Genomic DNA, 22,210 nt, shown 5'->3' on the forward strand with positions numbered 1-22,210 from the left:
AACACCCCCTCTCAAAATCCAGCCCCACTGCTTCAGCCAATTCCCTTGGATCCCCAAACTCCTCCAACTTCCACAGAAAATCCCTCAAACATCCAGCTACCTATTTGACTTCTTTTCTTTATAAGATTTATAGAAAACACTCCAGCCTTCTCTTTAGACCTGGGGTATACAGGTTATTCATGCAAATAAAAAAGGCAGGAAATAAATTCAGCATAAACATCAGGGATGGGTGGTAGGGCTCAAGATTCCTCCTCCTTTCCAGAGCTCGGTAATCTGACTGTCAGCTTTGGGTCTTCCTATGCAACATCCTTTGTAAATATACCCTGTACCTTCACTTCAAAAAATTTATGTCTGCTGGAAAGGAGTAGATCTTCTAAATTATGAAGTCCTTTCCCTCTCCTTTCAGAAGAGCCTACCAAATTCACAGAGGAATTGGAAAGATTCCTGGCCATTCACAACCCTACTCACAGGAGCCTCAATTGACTGCTAAGGGGTGTTCTTGTCACCCACGATTACACTGTAGGGATCAGACATGCCAGATGGCCTCCTAGGGACACCCCCCCCCCCCCCCACTCCCCGACACCCTTCACAGAGGAAATAGATTACCAGAATTTCTTCCAGGCCCTCCTACAATGATCAGGGAAATGGATCAGCCAAAGCCAATGTTCAGGGGCTGACAGAACCAACAGTGAAGACCCTTCCCCCTAAAGTGAATTGATCCAACGTTGAACTGTGAACTTAGAAAGGAGGCCTTTGTTAAATACGTTAGATAGACTTTTTATTTTTTTAAGTTTATTTATTTATTTTGAGAGAGAGTGCATGTGCACGTGAGTGGGAGAGGGGCAAAGAGAGGAAGAGAGAGAATTCCAAGCAGGCTCTGCACTGTCAATGCAGAGCCCAACGTGGGTCTCAAATTTACCAACCCTGAGATCATGACCTGAGCCGAAACCAAGAGTCGGAAGCTTAATTGACTGAGCCACCCAGGCACCCTAAGTTTTTAAAGGCATACTGCATTAAACCCTGAAGTTCTAGAAATCTTTTCATTTCTTAGTTGGAAATCTTCCTCATATAAAGTTTTTTTTTTTTAATGTTTATTTGTGAAAGAGAGAGAGAGAGAGAGAGCGAGCATGAGTGGGGGAGGTGTAGAGAGAGAGGGAGACACAGAATCTGAAGCAGGCTCCAGGCTCTGAGCTGTCAGCATAGAGCCCGACGTGGAGCTCCAACTCAGGAACCATGAGATCATGACCTGAGTAGAAGTCGGACACTTTACCAACTGAGCCACCCACGCACCCCAAGAAGCAAATTTAATTGGATGGGCTGGTCAGTCCCTTGACATTTAAGATACAACCCAGTTTTTTGAGGAATTAGAAATCTCTTGTCTTGCAAAATTTTACAAAACCAGGAATGTGACTCTAGAAACAATTCAAAGCTCACTTATCCTTAGGAATTCCCAAACTTCTTCTGTTCACTCAAAATGCTTGTGGATATTGTACAAGATCAAGACATTAAAAACAGAATTGTCTTGGGGTGCCTGGGTGGCTCCGTTGAGTGTCCAAGTCTTGATTTTGGCTCAAGTCATGATCCCAGGGTTGTGGGATCGAGCCCTGCTATTGGGCTCTGCACTAAGCATGGACCCTGTGTAGGATTCTCTCTTTCTTTCTTTCTTTCTTTCTTTCTTTCTTTTCTTTCTTTCTTTCTTTCTTTCTTTCTTTCTCTCTCTCTCTCTCTCTCCCCCTTCTCCCCTGCTAGTGCGCATGCTCTTTCTCTTTAAAAACAAAAAAAAAAAAACCCCACAAAAAACAATAAAACAGAATTGTCTTGAACTTAAGGAAAGGAAAAATTTTAAAACTTCTGATAAAAAACAAATCTGTCCCTAGATTCCACCTTGGATAAAATTTGGACATTTTTTCTGTGCCTTTTTTTTTTTTTCAAAGTTTATTTATTTATTTTGAGAGAGAGACAGAGACAGCATGAGTGGGGAATGGGCAGAGAGAGAAGGAGAGAGAGAATCCCAAGCAGGCTCCGCACTGTCAGCACAGAGCCTGATGCAGGGCTTGAACTCATGAATCCTGAGATCAGGACCTGAGCAAAACGTTGGATATTTAACCATTTGACCAAAGGAGCCATCCAGGTGTCCCTCTGTGCCTCTGTGATGTAGATTTTCTACCTCATCTCCTCTGGGACCTAATAGCCATTCTTTAAAAGGCAAATTTTATGGACATGCTTCTCATTAAAAGAAACAAAAAGGCAGGAGGAGGTCTTTGAAAATTAGGCAAATGAAAAAATCCTGTACATCCTCTCTACAAATATTTGTAAAAAGCTTTAGCCATCTAAGGTAAACGTAATTAATTCCAACTGCCAAAACAAAATTTGAATCCAACTGTTCTTTTATACACTAGTGAGTTTTGTATTGTTGTACCTGACTCATGGCTAAAATTCTAAAACAAAAGCTGTAAGTCTCTGCATCTGCCTATATGTTTATGTTGGTCTATACATACGTGTGTGTGTTATATTGTGTGCTATATTTCTGCCTCTGAAGGGTATTGCCAAAATTAATATTGCAAAGAGCTTTATTTAACTGGCTTAAAACTAAGCACTTATAAATGAAATATTCTGTAAAGGTCTCAGGAATATAACTGAAACTAACCCAAATGTTTTTCAGGTTCATATGATCTGAAAATATTAGGTAGCAAAGCTAATTTAAGTTCATTGATTTAATTAAAATAGACATGTCTTTAGTATTATCAACACCGAATATAATATAGGTATACAACTTTTATTCTGCCTGAGTTTACTAGTCAAATAAGTTTATGTTAGATCACTCACAAAAATTTGTCAGCAAGAGAAATAGTCTGGAATGACGGCAGACTTTGTTTAATGTCTCATGAAGTTTCTGTGAGTAGTTTAAACAGAATTGTTGGGAGTAAGTGATTTAGACAGATATATGTGGGGTAAGAGTTTTTAGGTGAACTTTCTAACAATAATTACGTTTTCTGGTATGTATGCTTAAAACCAGCTTTCCAAATCTCTTTGTTAACTTGAAACTTTAAAGTTTTGCTAAGTTAAATTAAGTGGTGTGAAGTTCATGAACTGTCTAGATCATCTCCAAATAGACAAAATACTGAACACTAATTTCTGAACATAGGTTTTTGGTTTCCTTATTATAGAGAAACTAAAGATAAATTTGGGTTACTAAACATGTCTTGTTTCATACTGAAAAGACTGCACTATTAAAAAGGAGCACGTGCTTCTAGGAATCATGAAATGTATTCATAAATTTTATTCATAAATTTAAAAAAAACAGTAAGGGAAACCTCTGTATGCAAAGAAAGTAGTATATGTTTTTGACTAACAAAATGGTATGAGGTATGGACATTAGTTTGTAGAGGGAAGGAAAGTAAATCTGTCCTAAAATAAAACTGGTTATTTCAGAATGGGAAAGAAGAGAATAAGGGACAGAATGGTATAGAAAATTGGCAAGAGAGAGAAAGAAAAAGAGGATTTTACCTTGTGCATTCAAGCTGGCGGAAGTTGAACTGTTATAAGAGTTTTTCAAATGAGCTTTAATATCAACAGTATACTTATGTAAAACTAAAACCTAATTTTCTTTCATCTGGACAAAGCTTTCCTGGAGTTATGGGTCTACTCCTCGTAAGAGACTGTGAAGGATTTTTCTTTAACTTTTAAGTATTCTGCCTAGAAAGCAAAGATTCTATGTCTTATCAAAATAATTTCCTTTGCTTCATTTGTCTGAATTAGATCTTTGATTACTTAGGAAACTGAATCTTCTCAATGTCAAAAGAGCTAAGTTTTGCTAACACCTATGTAACCTTTTGTGCTTGCCTTTGTAATCTTTTATTATCATTTTGGTTAAATAACTAAGTATTGTTTCATAATGATATGTGATCCTTAGTCAAATGTCCAAAACTTTTGATATTTTTGACAAACTTCCCCAAATCAAATTCTAAATGAAGTTTTTTTGACTTTAAACTAACTTTGGGATTTTTCAGAGCAACCCTGGAACATCTCAAAAGATATGCTCTCTCTCTTTATAAAAATATAGAGAGCTATTAAACTAATTAGGTTTAGTTGATATGTTAAATTACATGGGAAGGATTGTCAAATCAAAAGCAATACAGTATATTGTTTGTATAGGTATGTAAGTATTCCAGAAATTGTGTAAAATTCCTAAAATTTTGATAGTTTTTGGGATATTGTTTTCAGTTATATAATTCTAGTTACTAAGCAAATTTCCTTGTCAACTGCATTATAATGAACTTTCATTAGATCTCTAACCATTTGAGTTTTTTGTAATTTATAGAAAGTTATTGTTTTATTCTGATACTTTTGCAAAAATGTTTCACATTCAAGGAGATTCATGGAAAGGATTCTGTCGAGCACAGGTTTCAGATAACTTTAAGATCATAAAAGTGAACAGGGTAAGAATTTCCATTAATCAAAAATTACACTCAGGTAGAACAAAAATTAATTCTGGGACTGAATGAACTGAAGAGGGAGATTATAACTTTTATGACATTTTGTCTGAAACACTACTGGTTCTTTAAGGTTTTGTTTTTCCAGATTCGAGGGAACCTTTTCTCTTAAGCTAACTATGACTCACAGCAATTTGGTAAAGTGTACCTTTACGAACAAAGATGAAAGAATTTTTCTCCCTATCTGATCCCTCCAGAATTTGGAAACTCAGTATTCTCATTTTTCATGGCAATATTTATTATGTAGTTATTTGCATAAGTGCAATCAGAATCCGTTCTCTTTGTAACAGAACACAACCGGAAGCACTGGTAGTATCATCAAGGTTTTGACTAGAATGTCAGATTTGAGAATGGACATAGACTCAGATTTGACCAGACAGCTTTAAGGAACGAAGGCTGACTTTGTGGAGCCCCCTGGGAAAAAAAATAACTTAATACCTAGGCTTCATTGTTTTTGATAGCCTAACCATATGAGTAAGGAAGGTCACTTCCTGGCAGGTACAGGAACCTCAGAATACTTAGGAATGTGAGAAGAGAGGAATTCACCCAGATCAATAGGTATTGATGGCAATACTTTGTCTGAGGGCAAGACCTTGGCTTGGCTTCCTAGCCTCAAGATGTTTTTGGAAGTTCAATCAGAGATTCCTCATGAAAAGTTCCAAAACAGCAGATTTAAAGACCCTATATGATCAATTGCTATTCTTGATGCACTTCTGTAACTAATCAGGCCGAAGTTACTGAAATGAGACTTAGTTTGCAAACAAATTAGTTTTACCATGATTATCTTTGGTAGAAATGGCAGCAATTTCAGAGAGAAAAATTATGTTTGTACCTTTATAGACATTAGATTTTAGTGCATTGTTTTTGAAGTTTGTTTTCTACCTGTAAACTGGACTGGATCCTGAATTCTTCTAGTTCTCTCCAATATCTGGCTATGCCTCTCCAAACTAATGTTTTCAATTTTCTCTCATCTTTTGAGTTGGAATCACTAAGAACTAAAACTGTCCTTTTTCCTGAAGTCCTACAAACTGAAGCTAGACAACTTAATTTAAACTTCAGAGAAACTGTCACAATAGCTCATGTTAGACAATCTTCTTTGTGCCTGTTGCTGTATGGGCTACTCAAAGTTTCCCAGGAGACCTAATGATACGATCAGAGACATTCCAACTGCAAACCAGGAATATTTATCAGACTGCCACTCCCTGCCCTCACTCCATCTTAAGATGCTTCAAGTCTGACATCTAGAAATCTTCTCAACTGGAAGTTCTCAGGGTTGGGTTAATAATTTGCTCTAGCCATTAACTTTTGTTTTCTTTTTGTTTCTATAGAAATGCCTCTCATTAATTACCTGATTGCTTGCACGATGTAGGCCTAACTTTGGGAGCCCAGCTGCACCACCACCTTCTGAAATGAGATAACTGTTTAACTGAAATGACCTCTTCTCAAGACAGACTGGTTTAGTGAGATATGGAGCAATCTATCAACTTAACTTCTGGACCATGACACTTCTTACTTGACATTTCAAAGGTGGGACTGAAGGGCTGCAAAATTTGTCACCCCAAAACATGTCGCTTTGGCATGAGGATCGTTTTGAGCTAAAGGCAATCAAAACCCAGTAGATTCAGGAAAAGCTCTTTACCCTCTCCTCAAATGCCTAAATTTACACTGGAGAGGGAGCCTGAATCAGGAAGAGAGCTATCACCAAAGATACCTTTTTACCTAAGAAACTCATCTGCATAAGAGTACTTTTTCCTTTCTAAACATCTCCTCTGCCTCCTGTCAATGATCTTCCTCTCTTTTGTATCCCTGGACCCCTACCCCTTTTCCTTAGCTCAGGATAATTATATATGCTTCAATTCCCTGGTTGCCTTTTGGGTCTCGTATTTGTATCGGGCTCCTGTATACATGAAGTTGGTTTGTTCTTTTTCCTGTTAATCTGTCTTATATATGAATGTAATTATTAGACCAGCCAAAGAACCTAGAAAGGGAGAAGGGAAAATGTTTCCACCCCTTACAGAATGGGAAAGCGGGGCTGAGGTCTGACAGGTGGGAGGGGACATTTCTGCATAGAGATAGGAGTTAAAGCCATAACCCAAGTGAGATCTGAGGATGGACTGAGGTGTGAACGTTTAGGATGTTTTCTTAGTGGGCAGGAGGGGCAGGAAGAGCAGGAAAAGGGGATCACCAAAGACTCCAAAAAGACAAAGCAGAGTTCAATCATATTTCATTAAGAAGAGAGAAGGAGAACTGAAATCCTTTTGAGGAACAATTTGGCACTATCAGACTCTGAAATGGGCATACCCATTAAACCAATGAAACACCACCACACACCTACCAGAAGGGCCAAGATTCAAAACACTGACACTACCAAATGCTGGTGAGGATATGGAACAACAGGAAGTCCTGTTCACTGCTGGGGGATAGGAGGAGATGTGATGGGACAGCCACTTTAAAAGACAGTTGGCAGTTTCTTATAAACATTTAAAAAGGGGAAAATGTGCATACTCTTCACCTTTCGTCTTGGTAATGCCATTTCTTGTAACTTACCCTACAAAAAGGTTAGTATTTGGTCAAAAAGATATATGCCCAAGGACGCACACTGCAGCCACACAACAAGAAATCACCGCGAGGTTCATCCTAGGAGACTGGGTGAAAACTGTTAGGCACATTTACATAGTGAAGGTAAGAGAAAAATAAACAGCCTACAGTGTTAGATATGGAAAAATGCACAAGATACATTAAATCAACAAAAGACCCTGCAGAGACAAACAAAAATCATTGTGTATGTATTGTCTCCACACACCTATGATTGCATACAAATAGAAAAAGGTGTGAAACTTCATTCACCAAACTGTTAACAGTAGCTTTTTGGGGAAGAAACATTACTGAGGAGTTTCCTTCTTTTTTTATCTATCTGGAATTTTTGAACTTTAAAATAACTGTAGCAATTAAAAAAGAATGTAGACTTAAAAAATGGATTAAGGAAAGATAAGGGTTTAGAGGAGGGTTCTGACTCATGCATACAAATGCCACAAAGACAATGCAGAGGAAATGGCAGAAAATGCCTCTGGATTTGGTGAACTATCTCTACAAATACAGTGGGCCCTCCTTATCTGTGGTTTTGCCTTCTGTGGTTTCAGTTACCTGTGGTCAACCATGGTCTGGAAGCAGACGATCTTTCTGAAGTATTGTCAGAAGGTCAACAGAAGCCTAATGCTACGTCATAGCCATTCACTTCACTTCATCTCACCACAAAGGCATTTTATCACTTCACATTGTCACAAACAAAAAGAAAAAGGGTGAATAGAGTACAATAAACTATTGAGAGAGAAACCATGTTCATGTAACTTCTGTCACAGTATATTATTGTAATTGTTCTATTTTATTATTAGTTATTGTTGTTAATTTCTTAGCATGCCTAATTCAGACATTTAACTTTATCATAGGTATGTATATATAGGAAAAAACATAGTAAATATGGGGTTTGGCACTATCTGCATTTTCAGACATCCACTGGGGGTCTTAGAACATATCTTCTGTGGATAAGGCAGGGATAACTGTAATGCTAATTCTCCCTCTAAAAAAATGACTCCTGATATCAAATTTCTAAAAATAAAACTAGAGAGAAAATGGATGGATGATATAAATATCAGAAGTTTAAAGCAACTGATGAATATAATACTTTTATTAAATATTGCATGACTAATAATAATACTACACTCACAAACTGGGAAAATAAGAGATACAGGAGTGCTGAGTCGAAGGGGCACATGCACCCCAGTATTTACTGCAGCACTATCAAAAATAGCCAAACTATGGAAAGACCCCAAATGTCTACCAACTGATGAATGGATAAAGAAGATGTGTGTATATATATAAACAATGGAATATTACTTGGCAATGAAAAAGAATCAAGTCTTTCCTTTCACAACAACGTGGATGGAACTGGAGGGAATTATGCTAAGTGAAATAAGTCAGTCAGAGAAAGATATATGATTTCACTCATATGTGGAATTTGAGAAACTGAACAGATGATCATAGGGGAAGGGAAGGAAAAAAAGATACAAATAGAGAGGGAGGCAGACCATAAGAGACTCTTAAATACAGAGAACAAACTGAGGGTTGATGGGGGCAGGGGAATGGGGAAAATGGGTGATGGGCATTGAGGAGGGCACTTGTTGGGAGGAGCACTGGGTATTGTATGTAAGTGACAAATCACGGGAATCTACTCCTGAAAGCCAAGACTACCCTGTATGTTAGCTAAGTTGACAATAAATAAATGAAAAAAAATTTTTTTGGTGGAAAAAAACTGGGAAAATTTGATGCCTTAAAAACAGGAGCACATAAACTACCAATGAGAAAGAACCTTGAGGGAAAATACAAACTGGATGACATTCTAGGCATGGTACCAGCAACATGCACTTGCATGTGGCATTTCAGACGTATGTCCTAAAATCAAGGAGTCCTTTTAGGTATAAAAGTAGAATGACGGATATTCTAGACAAATACTATATTTTGGCTTGCTATAAAATTACTAAAGAAAGTACACACTTGAAGTTTTACTAGCTTCAAATGGATTGATTATTCAATCTTGTCAAAATCTTAAATGCTATGCTACATTTTTAACCTCAACTTGCTAGTAAAAGGCATGAGAGTGGCCAATTTGTGTTTGGGTAAAAGAAGAACATGTGAGTTTCTTTCTTCCTGGACTCAACACTTACACTCACAATAGATCCTTTTGGCTGTTGTTAACTACCTTTGTACATACACCCAGTAAGACACTGGGTGGCCAGACAGAATAAGAAGCTTTACAAAATATGTATAATCCTGATATGGTTGTAAAAATGCAAATGTAAAGTACTTGATTATTTATCTATTTTACACATTAGGGTTTTTTTTTTTTTTAAGTTAACACACTTTTCTTAAAGCTATGTTTTAGAACACAAGATTTGGTTATTACTGTAACTCCATTAAAACATTTTCCCCAATTTAAATTATTACTGATAAATTAGCTGTTTAACATGAAAAATGGCTAGTACTGGAAAAAGCATCATTGAGATCTAGCATACTCTGCTAACACCTAACCAACTAATTACTAGTCATGAATCTGAGGAAAAGAAATCAAGTCTTGGTTTTCCAAAATACCAGGGAAATATGAACACAAGGTTTTTAGCAATGAAAGTGGTCAATGAAACAACTTTGATTTCTGGTGCTGTAATTTCAAAAACGGATACTGATACAGATGCAGAAATGTAATACCTTTCAGGGAAGCTGTTTAGGGGAAGCCTCTCTTCCCAAACTCACTCAGTACCCCCAATGCAGCCTCCCTCCACTCCTCTACTCAGAAACCTCTGATTTCATAAGACTCTCTCTCCCTCTCTCTCTCTCTCTCTCTCTCTCTCTCCATTCACAGAGCAGTACCATGTACCTGTGTGTTGTTAGCCAAGTGCTGAAATGGACTTATATTAGAGGCAAATCAAATGTGCACAGAGAAGGAATGGCTAGCTTTATGCTACAGAGTGAAGCTGACTTCAAAAAAGGAGATGGCATTTGCATAGAGTCTTAAAGAATGAGCAGGAGTTTGTTAGGCTGAGAAAGGAAAGGCAATTTAAGCAGAGAGAATGTCTAAGGCACGGAGGCACAAAATCTAATGGCATGTTGTCTCATGCAGGAGGAAAGAGGTCTGAAGTGGCAAGATCACAGGGGTGTGTGGATGGGTTTGGCGTGGGTGAGACAGCAGGGATGGAGAGAAAAGTTAGGAATGGACTGTTGCATTCCAGAGCTCAGAATATTCAGACTTTTTAACCTGTGGGCAATGGGGGAGTCGATGACAATTTTTACTCCTTCATCTCCCAAGCCTGCTGGCTTCCCACAGTTGGTCCATGCTACGTAGCCACTCCCACGGCTCCTTTCTATAAGCCAGTCTTGTCTTTCCAGGAAAAAGAACATCTGCTTTTTCGGACTGTAGCCCTGATCTTTCATCCACTCCGGAGGAGTGGGATTTTATAGTCATCTAAAGAAATTTTCATGCATACATGTGAAGAGGATCATTTTTGGAATTTCATATTCTTCATAGTAACTTTTCCCATCCTTTAGAGAGTTTTAATTGTAATTTTTGTATCTGCTTTTTCTAAACTAGTAAAAGCTAGTTTTCTGGAACTAGGTTACAGACAGACTTTGGCCCATTTAACAAGGTCAGACTGTTTATTCTTGACAGAATTCTTTCCCACTGTAAAAAGGTACTTTTAAATGCCACATTCCAAGAGCGGTGCCAGTAAGCCACTGAAGCATATTTTCCCACAAGAACTGATACCATGTGCAGTCCCCACCTCACTGAAATCACCCAGCGTTACATAAGGTACAGATAGTATTCAATGTCACTGTGAAATCGATCAACTGAAGTCTCCCAGCAAGTATTTAGAGCTTCCCTACATTTCAAAGCATTGTAACCTTTAAAAAAGTAATTAACCAATATGAAAATGAGAAAGAGGGAAGGGAAGGGTAGCTTTAGAAATTAAAAAACAAAATTTAAGATGGAAGAAGAATAGAAACCTTGTACCCAAACCTAGAAGGAGTAGAGATTCTTCTCCTTGATTTTGGGGCTTTTATGGCTGAGTTGTTAAATTTACAGCCCCACTTTTAGATTCTGCCAACCTTCAAAATAAATATATGAGCAGCGCTAAAGTAAATTCTCCTACGCTTTCCCTTGCTTTCTTTTGGATGCTTCGCTGAGACTTGAAGGTAGATTATTCCTCCACAGCCAACTGTAAAGTTTAACATTCAAATTTATGAGGGATTTAAAAATCATCAGTATCCGTACAGATGTCAGGGGCAACGATGTCATTCAAACTCTGTGCTTCAATCCCTTAGAGGAAAGGAAAACAGAAAGCGGGAGCAGTAAGAGGGAACAGCTCAGCAACCCGAAGAGCATCATCTAGAAACCAATTTGGCATATCAGCAATAAGGTCAATAAAATACGAAAGAAAATCCATCATTATAAAGCAATCATATAAAAGTCTGAGCTTCACTTTTGGAAAGACCTATATACAGATTAACATAAACATGGACCTAATCTCAAGAACCCAAGTAGACTAAATAAAATAACTAAAAGAAAACTACAATGCAGACATATCAACCTTTCCCCATAACATCATGGTTCCTCCAAAGATCCCAAAAGATCTTAATTTTTAATTAAAACATAGCATGCAGAAAATGTAAGTGCACAAGGTGGGGAGGTGCATGAAAGTTTATGATACTGAAGAAGTAGGGATGAAGGACAATGATTATCTGAAGGTTAGCAATGACTGCCCAGACAGACATTCAAAGTGGAAGTGCAAGTGGAATTGTTTTACTTCCTCAGAGCTCAAATTGCTATCAGGGAGTGACGCAGGCAACTGGGAAGATTAGCTGAAAGTTGTGTCTAAACCAACAAAACGAAACAAAACAAACATTTAGATGCTTTATAAACACAAACACAAAACCTTGTAACTGATGATGCAGTGACCCCAGCAGCAACATGGAAAATGCCGAGTTGAAAATTCATTCATTGATTCATTGGTGAAAGCAGGGAACTGGGAAAGAATGTTCAAAGAGTAAGTGAGAAATTTGGTGTTTTTGGATGACAGGGAATATACGTTTATGTGTACTGGGGTGGTCTCTCAGCAGCAGGACAGAAGGGTAGGTTGGGGCTACACTACAAAAAAATCTTTGCATGCCATGCTACTGAGTTGGAATTCATTCTTTAGGCACTGAAGAATCATGAGGATTCATTTCATTCCTTCATCGTGTATTTATCGAGTGCCCACCATGGGCCAGGAAGGTACTGTGGGGAACACTCAAATAGTGTAAGGTTTGGATTCAGGGAATAAAAATGGATACATTAACAGAAGTTCAGTAACATATCTCAGCGTAGGAACTTATACCATGAGACCTGCCAAAGTCCAAGAAAAATGAAGATACTACCACTTTCCCCTTCCTTATCTGAAGTAAGTAGCAACATTTGTAAAACACAAGAAAGCTCACATATCCAAAGAATATGTGAAATAGGATGTAAAAATGCAAGTTACAGAAACACTGTTTTATATTCAATTCTAAGGATTTTGTCTTCTACTCCTTTGGATGAACATTAAGACACCTGAGTTAGGCAAACATAGGGGAGATGAAATTATCTCATTAAATACAATTTCCTGGACAAGCCCCTAACCAACCAAAGAAGGCACATGCCCATAAAAATGTTAAACAGAACTTTTTCTATCTTCTGGATCCCTGACAAATCCTTTGTCTGCAAAAAACCTTTCTAAAAGCACTCCATCTTGCCAGGCTTAGACAATACTTGGTGTTTACACTCAGACTTGGCCTCAAGTTCTGAGATCTGAATGGCATCACACAGGGTGTCTATAGAAGGTAATATAAAAACCTAGGTGACAAGCAGATCCTGTCTTTATGGTACCTCGATAGGACACGGTGGCCAAACAGATGTATGGAATCAAAGAACATCCTGTCCTTTCTTCGAGTAAAACACCCGTCAGGCAATAGCATTACAGTTAAACCGTTTTCGTCCAGAACTAATTGGCAACAGCGACCACTTATGAAGAAGCTAGATAGAATTAGGTGAGTCAGATGAAGGACTATCTTTTGTAAATGAGGAAAGCAGTCATTCAGTTAACTTCACAAGTATACGTGGTGCAGTTAAATACCCACATGTACACACCCACAGCAGCTTTCTTTACAGTATGGAATACATTATCTTTTTACATGGGAGAAATTCTCACAGTGGTCATCAATGCTTGCCTTCACTACGCAGGCAGAGTTAACCTCTAAGATGGTAACTCAAAATGTTTTATTACCACTGAGAATGTGCAAATGAAAGATCTGGATGGGTTTTCATGTTTGTTTTGGCTCTAGCATTTTCCACGTACCCAGCCCTGGGAATCCTAAAGAAAACGTGTCCTGTTCCCAGCTCTGTGCACTGCCCCATTGTGTTCCACTTCCCTCACTGGTGAAAGTGAAAACGAAACCGGCACAAACACTCCATTGTTAACTATGAAATATGTACTGGCAACTGGAAATTTTCACAAAACAGACCTGGTTGTGTCATGGCAAGGGGATGTCGAGTGGGGAGGGAATTACAGGAGCCTTTCCGGCTTCAGAGGTTTGTCCTGCACTTTCACTGAGGTGCTGAGGCGACAGGGCTTTGGGTTTTTTCCATTATACTCGATTCATGCTCTTCGTTTGATTTACTCAGTATGCACTGGCAGCATTTGCAGGCTTCTGTGGGAGTAACTCGGCTGCCCAAGCTGAGGCACAAACCTTGCCAGGTCTCCATAGTAAATACAACATGCACGAAGAGGAAACAAGCATAAACAATTTACTTTCTCCTGTAAAAGATGATACTGTTCTCCTATCTCTGGTCCTGCTTCACTGTGTCAGCCTAGTGGTACCCACTTGCTGCTGGAAAGTGAACTACTCCAAGCGTCAACAGAGAAAACGAGTGCAGATTGCATGATGTGCACATCCACGGGGCCTGCATCCAGGCAGGTTCCGACAGGAGACCCTCCAAGCATCTCACATTCTGGCAGGGGTGAGCAGGGAGAGCTTCCCTGACCCCAGCCTGTGAGGGCTCCTGAGACACAGGGCCTGATAGAAGCGTGTTCCTTTCCTTTAGTGCACTTTGGTTTCTAACTATACATCCCTTTGTGTGACTATGTGATGAAGATCTGTCTCCTCATTTTGATGATGGGCTCCAGGAGAGCAAAGACCGTGCCCATTTCTAGTCCCCATCATCTTTGAGGTTCATGGACAATGCTTGGCACGTGGAAAGTCATCAGTAATTATTTGTTGACTGAATGTTACAACTCCATTTCATTACTCTTCTCCCTTAGGCTTATCAAAGGTTTCTGAATCTGCAAGATTCCTTCAGTATTTACCGAATGCTACCAAACTAGGGGGAGAGTAGGGAACCATGTATTGCTGGAGGCCAAGAATGGGTTGTAAGCAATTCCAATTTTTGTAATACTTGTGGTAGTAAATAGATGAATGATCATCAGTAAGTTCCACATAAAAAAAACAAAACAAAAAAAAAAACAAAACCCAAGTGAATTCTTCCAATTTGTAGAGCTGTCAAAGAAAAGTTTTCCCATGTTTATTATTTACTTGTTGTCACTGGTGATTTCTGGAGTGGAAGATGTTTTCAGAACACAAGTGTCTCTTAATAGGACAGATGATATGGAAAAACAGACCTTTGGAGAAGGGGAATATAATTCAGCTTAGTGAGAATGTCATTAAGTCACTAAAAAGACGGAAAACTTGCTTACTCTTCCATTACAGTACAATGTGGATTTTTTTTCTCCAGACTATGTGTACTACACACAGGCATTTGGGGGAAAAATGCTAATTGTACCTTTTGTGTAAGGGTTGGATAAAGGCCCTCCAAATATACTGTCCAAATGAGCTGTAAGACTGTTCACTGCAGAGCAGGAACTGGTTTATGGCAGGCCATTCCTGGACTTTATCTCAGCATGTGAAAAGTTAGAGACGGTAAAAGGAACGACCTCATTTTAAGGCGCAGTCTTGTCTCTATCCTTGGGCAGATTTCTCGTGACTGTCCTAGGGAGTGACTGGCTCGTTATAACTGTCTGGGTGTTCTGGCAATTACATCTGGATATAAACACATCAACACTGGCATTGCTCTGGATGGCCCTTGACATAGTCTGATGTACAGCGAGTGCAGCACGGCATGTCACTGTTGCAACTATGCATCTGTGTGATTTTAAGGGGGTGGACACCCACAGGACCGAATCAAGAGAATGCTTGGTGCTTCCTAAGCAACGATACATTTACAAGATGTTCCAGTCTGCACAAGTGCGGCAGAAGTTTTATTCTGAGGTCTGCATAGAAAGTAAGTTAGCCAGGAGGTGTAAGTTCATGCCTCCCTTTATGCCTCTACCCTGTGTCTAAATGTGGCATGACCTAGTTGTTTTTTAATTACAATGTTAACAAAACTTAAAATACATTTTAGAAAACAGACTACTGGGACACTTGTGGAATCTCTGGACGCCCTTTGCAGACCCAATAATTCCACAGAAAATAGTCTGATGTCCCCTGAAGTATTGGAGCCTATGGTGTGAAGAGGAAGGGAAAGGGGATGGTAGGTAAGAGCCAGAATATAGATGTCAGAATTCCCCAAGCTATTTAGAATCTATCTGGTGAATTCAGACTTAACCTGGCCACAAACGGCCTGCGCAGTGTCAGTTTCCTTACTTCCAAAATGAGATGGTTGATAAAGAGTTCTCCAAACACTGGATCTAATAGCAATGGTGTCACCCTGCATGATGTATGATCCAATTTAGAAAAAAACATAGTAAAGATTTTGCATCATAGAGATACGAAGACCGCTCCCTCCCTGAGCCATTGCTCACCGTGCTTCAAGATCATCAGTCATCCTCGGGCTAGTGGTGGTGTCCTAGGTTCTGCTTCTCAGACTCCCTGTCAGACCTGCCTGCACAATCACGGATGATCATTGGCTGAGTGGTTGCTCTCCATTTCTCTTTGATCTTGACAGACAAAAATGAGGTGCACCGTACAATGCATCTGACATGGGAAGTACTTAGAAATGGCAAGTTTAGAATGACTCTAAATATAATTTTAGCTAGCCTTGTAGTCATTTTACTGAATAAGCACACAGTCTTGAAACACTTCTGTCACCAAGATCATAGAACCACAAGAGTCATGATTCTTGCGTGCATTACTTATGTGCAATGGAAAGAACCTTCCCCTACTCTCTTCGGTTTCCCACACAGGCAATATTTCAAGACAGGTCACAGAAGTTGCTTTTCACGGTTTCAGAGAAATTGCTGCTAAAAAGAACCCATGTCAGGTGGCAAGTGTAATGGGCCCTCCCGCTGTTTGCAGACCCAGATCCTTCTTGGACCACAAGGGGTCTCAGGCACATATTTACAGACACTCCAATCCAAACGTCCACACTCTGCCCGTATGACTGCGAACCGTTGCTGTCTGACTTGGGTGAACACACAAGTGGTTCAATCTGCTCTCAGGAGTTAGGACCTGAGGCAAGTCCATGCAGTTCTCTGTCAGTCAGGGAATTCCAACGCCCTGAGCGAGGCAACAGAGGGTCAGGGGTCTCAGGCTCTAGCTGGAATATGCCTTGCACCTTGGAATCCACGCTCCATGAATGGAGGCCTGGCTGGAGAGGGGCCAGTGCAGGCTCCTCTAATGTATGAGAGGGGTGACTGAATGGCTGAGTCAGTTAAGCGTCCGGATCTTGACTTCGGCTCAGATCATGATCTCACGGTTCATGAGTTGGAGCCCCACAAGGGGCTCCGCACTGACAGCACGGAGCCTGCTTGGGATTTTCTCTCTCCCTCTCTCTCTGTCTGCCCCTCTTCTGCTTGAATGCTCTTTCTTTCTCTCTCAAAATAAACAAACATTAAGTAAAAATAAAGTATGAGATCCAGGCCAGGGGCCCCTCTTGCCTGAGTCTAAGGTATCCATGGTAGCCATTCACATCTTAATTCTATAACCTTTGAATAAATAGGTATAAACACCGTTTCTCTGTATGGGTACACGTGCACGTCTGATTGTATACTGAGCAGCAAGTATCCAATACTCTCTAAAGACATCTGAGTGTCATGCTGGAGGCATCCCAGTAAAGTCAGGCATCTAAAGGACACTTAACCCTCCCCTATCAGATGAAGACAAGCTTCATCATTTTTTATACACCCTAAGTTATGCACCACCTACAGCTACAACTATGGACCAGACTTATAACAATTGTCCTAAATTTCTACCTCTAAGGCTAATTCCTTCAAGGAGCTTACAGCCTGATATAGCAGACTCCCAAAATAATTACAAACAAAACAGAAAGCAGTATTATGAAGGACATTAATAAGATGTTACTCTGGAAACACTGAGGGACGAAGGTGGGATTGATTTCTGTAGGGAGTGCCAGAAGGGGACATTTGAGTCAGGGTTTGGAAGATGACTAATAGATAAGCACTTCTCATGGCTGTTAGATGTCAGTTTCGAATCAGTTAACTTGTAATTCCTTTAACATTCCACAGATTAAGTTGATTCCCAGGTCCGGTATGACATAGCCCACTAAAAAATGTGTATTTCCAGGAAGTGGAGTGCAGTCTTTTTCTCTTCAAGAAATTCTAAAAATAAATACCAGTTCAGTCTGAAAAATTGTGCTTCTAAGTCTTTATACATCGCCATTTGTACGTAAACTACATGCATCACGATACTAAGTGGATTTTCCCTAAATCGAAAAACACAAAACAATGGGAAAAGTTTTAAATGCAGTGACCTTTAGGAATCATAAGCTTTATTACTGGCATGAAATTCCAGCTATCTTTCTTGCAAATAAAGTCAAATCTGTTCCCAGTGTCTTTCCTGGTTGCTAGTATTTTTTACTTTATGTCACTATAAGAAATAGAGTATGCAGTACAAACTAGACACTGAAAAATCAGGTATTTATGACTGCCTTTCCCTTTTTCTCTATGAAATAATTTGTCTACATTTTCCTGTCTGAACATATCCACTGTCAGCAAGAATGGAATGTTAATTGATGTTACGCACAAGCTGGGCTATCATTCCTCAAATTTAATAAGCAAAAAAGAAACAAAAACAAAACAGTTCCTTCCATCTGCTACCTCTGATGACCACAGGGATCACAAAGCCTATTTAAGCTTTTCCTCAGGGACTGCAACTACATTCTAAGGAAGCAGCCTACCTAACCCTTCCCAGTGAGGAAACACACATACTCAGCATTTCTGCTGTGATTATGTAAGAATACAAGGGCTCCCTTGACCCAGCCCAAAGCTGAGGCGTATCCTTTAAATACCATCTTGTGCCTTGTCTTCTCAAAAGTGATGGGCAAAGAGAAAACAAGTATGATTTCTCTTTTAACAATGGTGACACACTTCAAGGAATCCTCTGTAAAGTACACAATGTTGTGAAAGTACGTGGTCTTAAGTGTCCAGGTTGTAGTATCCATATTTTGGAGGTAGGAAATGGAATACTTTTGTAAACTGAATGTTGTTCTAAGACAAATTCTCTCTCTTAGAAAATTTCCAACTCCCCTGCTGTTTATTTCTCAGTTGAGGCATTACTGGAATTTCAGTAAACAATTCTTTGGTAGGCAGAATAGCAGCCTCCTTGTGGCCACTGCCATTCCCCAAGTCATTAAGATGACCAAAGATGCTGCCATCCATTTCTCAGCTGTGCCCTCCACCCAGGGCAGTGCTGCCCCTGACTGAGAATCACTTCGAGGCTAAAGATGGACCAGGTGAAAAATGACATACTGACCCAAGAGGATTCCTTTTCTTAAGGCTTAATCTAATGCCTTGAGGGCAATTTTTATAGTGTTCACGGATCCCAAGGGATGCTCAGCATCAAACTCCTATCCCAAATAAGCGGCACAGTAAAGGGACATTCCTTGGCTTTCTGTATCTCTGCATGAATTCACTGTATATAAAATAGGTCTTTCAAAGGTAAGAGTTACTGGTGCCTACTTCTGGGCTCTTTTTATACTCTGGGTGCAGAATTTCACAAAAATTCATCTCAGAAACAATGAACTAGAAGGAGAAATAGAAGGTAACCGAAGTCAATAGTTTATTATGGTTTTGTGTCTGAATGAGACCAAATAAACAGGATACCGTAACTGTCATTCTCTGCCAACATAGGGCCTTGGGTTTGCTCTTTGTATTTTGGCTTGGATGAAGGCTTCCCCCAGTGTGGGGTGTGGTGTGTGGGGTGTGGGGTGCTGCTTGTTCATGGGCTATCCAAGTTTACTATAAATTTAGTATCTTCACAGCAACACAGCTCCAGAAGAACGCCTTCACACACCTTTGCAGGTACCTAGCTGTTTCTCAAACCAGGTCACTACAGACAGGTCAATGTTCCTGACGCCCTTCTTCCCTAACCCTTGAGCTGTATTTCCCCAGACTTTGCATATGCAGCTCTGGAAATAGTGGTTATGGCAAAAAACATTTGGAAACCTGTAACTGAGTCTTTTCTAGCGGCTACTATTTTTGCAACAGGTCCTACTCATGGCAAGCCCAGTCTGGATGTGTCTGTAGTTGTAAGCAAAACCCTTTCTTCCTAGCCCTGTTTGTTTGTTTATTTATTTTAATGTTTATTTATTTTTGAGAGAGAGACAGAGCACAGTGGGAGAGAACAGAGAGAGAGAGAGAGGGAGACACAGAATCTGAGGCAGGCTCCAGGCTCTGAGCTGTCAGCACAGAGCCTGACGTGGGGCTCAAACTCATGAACTGTGAGGTCATGACCTGAGCTGAAGTCAGACACTCAACTGACTGAGCCACCCAGGCTCCATTCTGTCCCCCAAGTGACCATGGGCAGTAATAATATTAGGGGCATGGTATGGGGAAGTTCATCATTTAAAAGAGGAAACATAAACCTAATGAAAGAATAGCACTTTCTTACTCACCACTGAGGTAAGAGCCATCTGAAAACTGTAGATGCGGGCAAGGCCAAAGTCAGCCAGTTTTATTTGTCCGCTGCTGGTCACCAGAATGTTCTGAGGTTTTAGATCACGATGCACTACTCGGTGAGAATGAAGAAAGTCCAGACCTCGGAGAAGCTGAAACATCATATCCTAAATAAAACAAACAAACAAAAAAGAAAATCAATAAACTGTCACGATAAATTTAACACACTGAATCCTTTGTGTTGGAAGTACTTGACGGGTATTTGCTGAATAAATGAATTCGTCTCCCTTTCCATCTCTCCAGTCTGCCATTCTCAAGGTCACTACAAAAAATTTCAAATCAGCCTGTATTTTATTAATGAAAGGAAAATTTAAAAATAGGTTCAGATGGCATAGGAGATATTCTGGAAGATAAATACCAAACTGGTGTCTGTAGTTAATGCTGGGGAGAGGAAGTAGGTGGTAAGAAGGGAGACAATTTTTACTTCATATACTTTTATATGATTTAATTTTTTATTTCAACAATTAAAATCCAGTAAATGGTAATATTAATGATAATTTCTATTATTTAAAATTTGTTAAACATTTATTTATTATTGAGAGACACAGCATGAGCATGGGAGGGGCAGAGAGAGAGAGGGAGCCACAGAATCCGAAGCAGGCTCCAGGCTCCGAGCTGTCAGCACACAGCCCGATGCGGGGCTCGAACTAACCAACCATGAGATATGACCCGAGCTGAAGTCGGACGCTTAACCAACTGAGCCACCCAGGCGCCCCAGTAATTCCTATTATTTTTATAGCACCTAACACTAAGCAGTCACTACAGGTCAACCACCACTCTAAACACTTTCTGTTTAGAAACTCAGTGCACAACCAAACACTGAGGTAAATACTATCATTACCTCATTTTATAGGCCAAGAAACAGGTGTTTGTAATTAGCCCAAAGTAACACCACTATTCAAGAAATAGTGTTGATCAAACTATAGTCTAGAAAAAGTGAGTTCAAATTCAAATTCCCAGTGCACTCCTTTATTAGATCAATGATCAAACGAGCATGTAAAGCCAGGTAAGCCATTTAATCTTGCTGAGCCTCAATTCTTCTGTCTGTAAAATGAGAAAGCAACAAAGCCTACTTCCTAGGATCACTGTTTGTAAAGCACTTAACGCAGTGGTGAGCGTTCAATAAATGGTAGCTATTACCACTTATGGAATGGAGAATGGCGGATATTCAGAAAAAAACCTAATGTCACGTCTTCTTCTAACTTTGGGACTGGTAAATTATAAGATTTAAAACTCAGAAACAGTGTCTGAAAGTAGGAATTTAAGACCCTGAGCATTTGATCCTTTGAAATCTAGGGTTAACAAGATTGACCTACCCCCCAAATATCGTGAGAAACAGGAAGGATGGAATTATTGTGTTCACATAAGGGTTAGAGAATTGGTAAGGCAGTATCATGGGCTTCACAGCTGGCAGGGGCTGCAAGGACACATTTGTTCACTAGCTGGACCATACTTGGTTATAGGGTTATGGTACTGGTTCTTCCTTCAGAGCTGGGGGTTCTGTCTTTACATCCTGGCTTGTTTAAAACCAAAACCTCAATATTCCATAAAACTAAGAGAAAACAGTGCTTACTTTTTAAAAATAATGTAATGAGATTACATGAAGTAATGTATGCAAACAGGGGTAGTGCAGTTCTGGCACATATTAAGCATTCAATGAATGACAGTCATTAAAGTGTCCCATTTCCCAGGGGGAGACAGAGTCACAAACACCCGTAAGAAAATGTGGCCAGTGCCACAAGGTCAGTGAACAAAGCACTAAGCAGTGGTGTGTAATGAATGACACAGGTGTACTAGAATCCTTTCTGATGCACCTCAATGGATATTCTGAATGGGCAGGGTTTACCTTCTAAGTTTTCAAGGACAAAACCCTTGCAGAAGACTGCACTGTCGAGGGTCAGTTCTTCAAGACCTGAGAACCACTGCAGGTCACACACCTCTCAATGTACACACTTCTAGTGTGAAAACAAAGTGTGCGATGTTAACAAAAGTCTACTGGGGCAAATCCGTCACTACTGGAAACGTATGCACACGATTTGTAAGCCCTGGAGTTTAAACAGCTTGACTAACCTAAAGTAATGCCATGCTGACTTGTCACCTATAACTTCTTACATGCTGAACATCAACCACGTAAAACTGCACAAAGAATAAATCTGTTTGGTTCATTTTTTCGTGTTCAAACAGTTTAAG

The 22,210-nt window shown here is 39.7% G+C and overlaps 1 protein-coding gene across 3 annotated transcripts in view; it reads right to left on the minus strand.

Annotated features, from left to right (window-relative positions):
* CDK6 (cyclin dependent kinase 6) overlaps positions 1-22,210 on the minus strand; it is a 246,911-nt gene that overhangs the window by 110,423 nt on the left and 114,278 nt on the right. For all 3 annotated transcript variants that reach the window (XM_042966501.1, XM_042966511.1, XM_042966509.1), the window contains one exon: positions 19,960-20,127. In XM_042966501.1, the coding sequence (XP_042822435.1) occupies positions 19,960-20,127 (168 nt within the window). The remainder of the gene's footprint in view (positions 1-19,959; positions 20,128-22,210) is intronic.

This window comes from Panthera tigris, chromosome A2 (genome assembly GCF_018350195.1).
Source record: "Panthera tigris isolate Pti1 chromosome A2, P.tigris_Pti1_mat1.1, whole genome shotgun sequence".
In the NCBI taxonomy this organism is placed as follows: domain Eukaryota; kingdom Metazoa; phylum Chordata; class Mammalia; order Carnivora; family Felidae; genus Panthera; species Panthera tigris.